The following is an 8,095-nucleotide window of genomic DNA, read 5'->3' as shown; positions in this document are numbered from 1 at the left end:
TCCGGGGTGTCCTCCTGCAGAAGTCAATCACCACCTCCTTCGTCTTGCTGGCGTTGACCTGAAGATGGTTGAGCTCACACCACTCGACAAACTCCGTGATGACCTCCCTGTACTCCTGTTCGTTCTCCTCAGATACACACCCGATGATGGCTGTATCATCGCAGAGCTTCTGGAGATGACAGCTCCCAGAGTCGTAACTGTGGTCCGAAGTGTACAGGGGGAAGACAAAGGGGGAGAGCACTGTACCCTGTGGAGCTCCTGTGCTGCAGACCACCATGTCCGAGTCAGTGAACTGTAGCTGACATCAACATATCATGCTGTTTCCCCCTCAGAGCTCAAAAACTTGAATAATCTTATAGAACACTGATCTGGTGATTTGTGGACATGTTAGTCACATGTTTGGTATTTTTTCTGTGTTGGTTCTTTTTAATTCTTTTCATAAAATGTATAACTGAGATGAATTTTCAATAAACAGGTGTTTGTGAGTTATTTGTGTCCTGTAATAAAAAAGGGAACAACTCTTCATATAAAAACTGTGACTCCAGTCTGAGACCTTTATCTCCTTCATTTTTAGTCATATAAAAATCACAGCAAAGAAAAAGCATTTTAAGAAATCAAACGCTTCATGTTTTCTGAAGAGACTCTGATCAACTCATAATAACAACATTAACTGTGTGCCACAGTAGGTACGAGGGAGACGCTTCACAGAATAAGATGGTAGTAACTTTGTGTTGAGCATGGACCTAGAAATGAATGAGACTCTTTGTTCTTTCACTCATCACCTGAGTCAAAGTACCTGATCCATTAATCACACTTTCATTGGAATAATGGATCATCTTGGAACGTGTCCAGTCTCCTTGTGGAATAATAGAGTTTCAGTTTGATGTACTTTGTGCACAACAATTAGCCCTTTAGCTCCACTGTTTTATCTTGTTTGATGGTTTTACTGCAGAAACAGACGACTGACAGATGTTACCAACTGGCTGAAGTGATAACAGAGTTCTCACAGCTTCATCTTTGGACATTTAACTTCAGTGAGGAGCCAAATATATGTGAGCTAACATATAAAAACACATCATTTAAAGGATGTAAAGCTTTGTTTGGACCTTATAAGTTCTCAGATGATCATCTGTCTTTGTGTTTTCTTTGAATTATGAGGTTGAAATGGTACTGAGTCAGTGTGCAGGAGGGGTCAAAGGTCATGAGTCTTCTCTTTAATTGTCCCATTTTGCCTTCATGTATGTTGTGTGTGTGTGTGTGTGTGTGTGTGTGTGTGTGTGTGTGTGTGTGTGTGTGTGGTGTGTGTGGGTGTGTGTGTGTGAGTGTGTGTGTCCTCAGTGAAGTGTATCAGTCTCTGCAGTAGCTTCCAGCTGCAGCAGTCAGTTCAGTTTCTGTTCAGTCTGACTGAGGGAGGTTTTTGTACGACGCTTTTTCACTGTGTGAGCACACCTTGACTGTTGATCTCATGATAACTCTGACAGTAGTAAACTGCTGCATCTTCAGCCTGGACTCCACTGATGGTCAGAGTGAAGTCAGAGTTTGATCCACTGCCTGTAAAACGACCTGGAATCCCTGATGCTCGAGTGCTAGTATACTTAATGAGCAGTTTAGAAGTTCCTCCATCTTTCTGTTGGTACCAGGCTAACCAGTGGTTGCTGCTCCAAGTATAAACATTCCGACTGGTCCTACATGTGATGGTGACGGAGCCTCCCACAGCAGAGCTCACTGCTGCAGGCTGAGTCACTGTGACCTGGCCTCTGGACTCTGAGGATACAGAGACAAACACATAAAGCAGCGTCATGGTTTTGTCGGCTTCATTTCAGAGGGACGGATGTTCATAGAGGAGAGGAGTTTGATTCTCTGGACTTTACCTGTGAAGCAGCAGCAGAGGAGAGTCCAGATGAGGACGGAGGTCAAAGTCATGTTTTTGATGAGGAGGATTTCTGTGGCTTCTGTTGTCATGAAGGACAGCTGTCAGTCATCCAGTGTTCAACTGTCAGGACTATAAACTCTCCCAGAGCACTGGAGCATGGTGCTGCTGATGCAAAGTGGCTCTCTATGGAAATGCTCTGACCGACTCCAGCAGGGACTTTTATTACCCTGATGATGCTGTTTAATTATGGATCAATCAATGAATCTGACTATTGATTAAACATCTTTTAACACCAATCCAATCTGATTTTAGGTTCATGCTTCTGGACAAATTGATGTAGAAAAAATGTCTTTGGTTCTAACAAACTAAACACTACAGAAACAAAATAGTTCCAACATTAAAACATGATCAATAAAAACATGCTGTCTTAAACTTTGTAGCATTGTATTATTGTCAGTTTTGATTGAATGTGTAAAAATGTTGCACACAGAGACTCATTTTGGTGAGTTTGTTTGTGTCAAAGTCAGAGAGCCGTGTCTCTCTACAGTGAGAGGTTTTTGTACGGCGGCTCAATGAGTTTGTATCACTGTGGTACACGTTCGGTGGAGGAACCAGACTGCATGTTGGAAGTAAGTCAAATATTTACACTTGAAATGATTTCAGGAGCTTCTTTTCTTTATTGTTTCTTTCTATTCAAACTGTAGGACAAAAGTTTCCTTTCACTTTTTAATTGAATGTTTTTACAGGGATATAGACAAACAGCCCAGCAATAGAAATACAAAAAATCATTGTAATGGAAAATATAAAGCTGGGTTAATTATAGTTTCTCACTTTCATTGTAAAATTGCATCTTGGTAGTTTGAAAGTTTAGTTCAGTGTGTCAAAGTCAGAGAGCCGTGTCTCTCTACAGTGAGAGGTTTTTGTACGGCGGCTCAATGAGTTTGTATCACTGTGGTGGACTTTTGGTGGAGGAACCAGACTGCATGTTGGAAGTAAGTTTCTGCACAAATACTAAATCTAATGTGTAAAGTAATGTTTCAATTCAGTCTGTTCATGTTTGATGCAGAAAATATTTCTTTTTTAAATGTGACACTTTAACTATGAATGTTTTTATTTGTCCTCCTTTACCATGGAGGTTCACTCAGGACAGTTCACTAAACAGTTCTTTACAAATTAGTGTCAGACTGAAAGTTCAACTTGAAGCTTGAAGTGCAGAAAATATAAAACCTGTTTTTCAAATGTTTTGTCAATATTACATTTAATTCTACAAATCAATGATAACCGTTTGGACATGAATTAAGTGTCATTGATTGAAGTCAAATGAACGATGTAAAGATAAATCATTCCATTTAAAAATGAACACTATCTCAGATATTTTCAAAAACTGTTTGACATTTTGAAAATCTATTGACCTGTTTGATTAGGATGGTCATTTGATTGTTACTTCATATTTTCACTTTGCTTCTGTTTTGACTCAAAAGTTTATAATACTGTTTGTTAACGCTTGTTATAATTATGCAGAAGAAGTTTTAAAATCAGGCCAAATTTCATATTTCAATTCAAGCTTAGTTCTGTGTATTTCAGGTCATTCTGTGTGATGATTGTCTCTGTGCTGATGTGCATGAGAGGCTTCTTAAAGAGAAGTGAAACAATGTGTGAGTGAGTGACTGATGGAGCAGAAAAAACATCTGACAGAAACTCCTTAAAGCACAAAATCAACTCTCACACAGTAAAGGTGTCCAAGTGTCTGCTGTTTGATTGACAGCTGTGTGCTCCCTGTCCTCTAACCTGATTGGTGTCTCCTAGGTGATGTCCGTCCCACCCTGACGGTGCTGCCCCCCTCCAGTGAGGAGCTGAAGCAGGGGAAGGCCACGCTCATGTGCCTGGCCAACAAGGGCTTCCCCTCAGACTGGAGTCTGGCCTGGAAGGTGGACGGCGGCAGCAGCAGCAGCGGGGAGGACAGCAGCAGCCCCGCGGTGCTGGATAAGGACGGCCGCTACAGCTGGAGCAGCACCCTGAGGCTCACTGCAGACCAGTGGAAGAAGGTGGGCTCTGTGACCTGTGAGGCCTCCCAGGGCTCCCAGACTCCTCTCTCAGAGACTCTGAGGAGAGACCAGTGTTCCCAGTACTGATCTGACTCACTGGGACTCTGCTCCTGGTTTTCCTCTGCTCCTGCTCTCAGTCCGACCCCCTGTCTCTTAAACTCTTTTTCTCTCTGTTTCAACATGAACGTGTTTCTGCTTGTGTTAATGGTTTCACCATTTCAAACAATAAAGATTTGATCATGTATATTCTAACAGTGAATTGTCCTGAGACTTTCTTTCTTTGATACAGACTGTATCATTAAAGATAAGATTAGATAAGATACACTTTATTGATCAGCTCAAAGTAAAGGACAGGGTAAAACAAGTGATGGATAAAAGAGGCAAGACAAAAAGACAATAAAATACAATAATATAAAAATAATCATAAATATATACACTATGTACACCTTTCACTTATTGTGGATGGTTACGTTTTTGTGCAAAAAAACTGCACCAAAAACACACACGGTGTGTATCATGGTGATATGGTTGATGATAAGTAAAGTGAAATATTGCAGAATAAATAACAATTGCACATGAGAGGTATTAGCACAGACATAATTGCACGGTATGGATGAGGTAATAAAAATGCATCAGTACATGTACCAAAGTATACTTTAATAATATGTTACAGTAGATATGCATACATAGAAAAACAGTGCAAAGCAGCTGCCATGTAGTGACTGGTGGATGAGTGACAGAGTATTGTGATCAGACAGTGATGCTGATGTTATAAAGTCTGACTGCAGATGGGCTGAAGGATCTGCGGTAGCGCTCCTTCTCGCAGGGTGGGTGTCTCAGTCTGCTGCTGAAGGAGCTGCTTAAGGTCCCCACAGTCTCATGCAGGGGGTGGGAGGGGTTGTCCATGATAGATGTCAGCTTGGCTAACATCCTCCTCTCACCCACCTCCTCTATGGAGTCCAGAGGACAGTCCAGGACAGAACCGGCCCTCCTGACCAGTCTGTTTAGTCTCTTCCTGTCCCTCTCTGTGCTCCCTCCTCCCCAGCAGACCACTGCATAGAAAAGTGCAGACGTCACCACAGTGCCGTAAAATGTCCGTAACAGAGCCCCGCATACTCCAGAGGACCTCAGACTCCTCAGCAGGTGCAAGACGTCTGTGTTGTGTGACCAGTCCAGTTTGTTACTGAGGTGAACTCCCAGGTACTTGTAGGTCTCCACCCTCTCAATATCCAATCCCTGGATGTTCACCGGTGCAGTCCGGGGTGTCCTCCTGCAGAAGTCAATCACCACCTCCTTCGTCTTGCTGGCGTTGACCTGAAGATGGTTGAGCTCACACCAGTCGACAAACTCCGTGATGACCTCCCTGTACTCCTGTTCGTTCCCCTCAGATACACACCCGATGATGGCTGTATCATCGCAGAGCTTCTGGAGGTGACAGCTCCCAGAGTCGTAACTGTAGTCCGAAGTGTACAGGGTGAAGACAAAGGGGGAGAGCACTGTACCCTGTGGAGCCCCTGTGCTGCAGACCACCATGTCCGAGTCAGTGAACTGTAGCTGACATCAACATATCATGCTGTTTCCCCCTCAGAGCTCAAAAACTTGAATAATCTTATAGAACACTGATCTGGTGATTTGTGGACATGTTAGTCACATGTTTGGTATTTTTTCTGTGTTGGTTCTTTTTCATGTTTTCATAAAATGTAAAACTGAGATGAATTTTCAATAAACAGGTGTTTGTGAGTTATTTGTGTCCTGTAATAAAAAAGGGAACAACTCTTCATATAAAAACTGTGACTCCAGTCTGAGACCTTTATCTCCTTCATTTTTAGTCCTATAAAAATCACAGCAAAGAAAAAGCATTTTAAGAAATCAAACGCTTCATGTTTTCTGAAGAGACTCTGATCAACTCATAATAACAACATTAACTGTGTGCCACAGTAGGTACGAGGGAGACGCTTCACAGAATAAGATGGTAGTAACTTTGTGTTGAGCATGGACCTAGAAATGAATGAGACTCTTTGTTCTTTCACTCATCACCTGAGTCAAAGTACCTGATCCATTAATCACACTTTCATTGGAATAATGGATCATCTTGGAACGTGTCCAGTCTCCTTGTGGAATAATAGAGTTTCAGTTTGATGTACTTTGTGCACAACAATTAGCCCTTTAGCTCCACTGTTTTATCTTGTTTGATGGTTTTACTGCAGAAACAGACGACTGACAGATGTTACCAACTGGCTGAAGTGATAACAGAGTTCTCACAGCTTCATCTTTGGACATTTAACTTCAGCGAGGAGCCAAATATATGTGAGCTAACATATAAAAACATATCATTTAAAGGATGTAAAGCTTTGTTTGGACTTTATAAGTTCTCAGATGATCATCTGTCTTTGTGTTTTCTTTGAATTATGAGGTTGAAATGGTACTGAGTCAGTGTGCAGGAGGGGTCAAAGGTCATGAGTCTTCTCTTTAATTGCCCCATTTTGCCTTTATGTATGTGTGTGTGTGTCCTCAGTGAAGTGTATCAGTCTCTGCAGTAGCTTCCAGCTGCAGCAGTCAGTTCAGTTTCTGTTCAGACTGACTGAGGGAGGTTTTTGTACAATGCTTTTTCACTGTGTGAACACAAGCTGACTGTTGATGTGGTGATAACTCTGACAGTAGTAAACTGCTGCATCTTCAGCCTGGACTCCACTGATGGTCAGAGTGAAGTCAGAGTTTGATCCACTGCCTGTAAAACGACCTGGAATCCCTGATTCTCGAGTGCTAGTATACTTAATGAGCAGTTTAGGAGTTCCTCCATCTTTCTGTTGGTACCAGTGTAAGTAGTTATTACCATAAACATTCTGACTGGTCCTACATGTGATCCTGACGGAGCCTCCCACAGCAGAGCTCACTGCTGCAGGCTGAGTCACTGTGACCTGGCCTCTGGACTCTGAGGATACAGAGACAAACACATAAAGCAGCGTCATGGTTTTGTCGGCTTCATTTCAGAGGGATGGATGTTCATAGAGGAGAGGAGTTTGATTCTCTGGACTTTACCTGTGAAGCAGCAGCAGAGGAGAGTCCAGATGAGGACGGAGGTCAAAGTCATGTTTTTGATGAGGAGGATTTCTGTGGCTTCTGTTGTCATGAAGGACAGCTGTCAGTCATCCAGTGTTCAACTGTCAGGACTATAAACTCTCCCAGAGCACTGGAGCATGGTGCTGCTGATGCAAAGTGGCTCTCTATGGAAATGCTCTGACCGACTCCAACAGGGACTCTGCTTCTGGTTTCACCCTGCTGCTGCTCTCAGTCTGCACTGTGTTGAGCTGTCTGTCTCTGTTTTGCATGTTTGTCTGTTACCATTAAAATTGGTCATATTTGGTATATAATCTACTCATAATGATAAAAGCATAGCAACAGAAAACCAATGAGTCACATCACTGAAGTCTGCTGATGATGCTTCAGATGTTGTAAGTCCTTCACTTGTAAGAAGAAATAATTAATTCTTTGAATAAATTTAAACAGGTCAGAAAATGTATTAGAAATATAAAGCAGGATATCATCAGCATCAAGTGATACAAAATGACTGAGATCTGACATTTAAGTGTGATGAATATTTAAATAAAGAGAGTTTAATCACAGAAAGACAAAAGAATAAAAACACAGTGTCCCTGTGTGTGATTCAAAGAATAACTAGTTCATGTTGTGAAGTCAGACTTGGAATGAGTTTGAATTTATTTACATAAAGAAGAAGACTCTCAACATGCTTCAAGAAAATATCACAATCTTATTTCTTAACTCTTTAAATTATTTAAATTGAATATTAATTTAATCATCATGTTCAAAAAATGTTGATAGATTCAGATTAATTAGAGAAATAATCTTACAAAACTTTAGAAAACATTATTAAGTGAAATTATATATGATCATCTGTATTAACCTGCTTGTTGAAAGAGTTTACATAAAACTGATGATGATAGATTTATCAGAGAGAGAATTGGTCAAAACAGTATAAACATTTTAATGTAGCTGCGCGTAAGTTCAACCAGGAAGACTGTTCCTACTCCTACATTCATTAGCATCATTCATTCACGTCACGTTCTCTCTCTCTTGTCCTTCCTGTCTGGTGATCAGCTGATTATGGGCGTATACTATTAAAGTACTAAACCAACCAGATTCAGTCTCAACGTCTGTC

At 41.3% G+C, this 8,095-nt stretch overlaps 1 gene segment (V, D, J or C); it reads left to right on the top strand.

Moving 5' to 3' along the window:
• Positions 1-1,465: 1,465 nt before the first annotated feature.
• On the top strand, positions 1,466-4,043 carry LOC138608628 (Ig kappa-b4 chain C region-like). The segment is given in 3 exon segments: positions 1,466-1,531; positions 2,427-2,502; positions 3,680-4,043. Coding segments are annotated over 3 exon segments (468 nt in total).
• Positions 4,044-8,095: the final 4,052 nt, after the last annotated feature.

This window comes from Semicossyphus pulcher, unplaced genomic scaffold (assembly GCF_022749685.1).
Source record: "Semicossyphus pulcher isolate SPU_LCO1_2020_fin unplaced genomic scaffold, fSemPul1.0.p SCAF_5, whole genome shotgun sequence".
NCBI lineage: Eukaryota > Metazoa > Chordata > Actinopteri > Labriformes > Labridae > Semicossyphus > Semicossyphus pulcher.
Note: the sequence above shows the minus strand (reverse complement) of the source record. Positions and strands in the feature narration are given on the sequence as shown.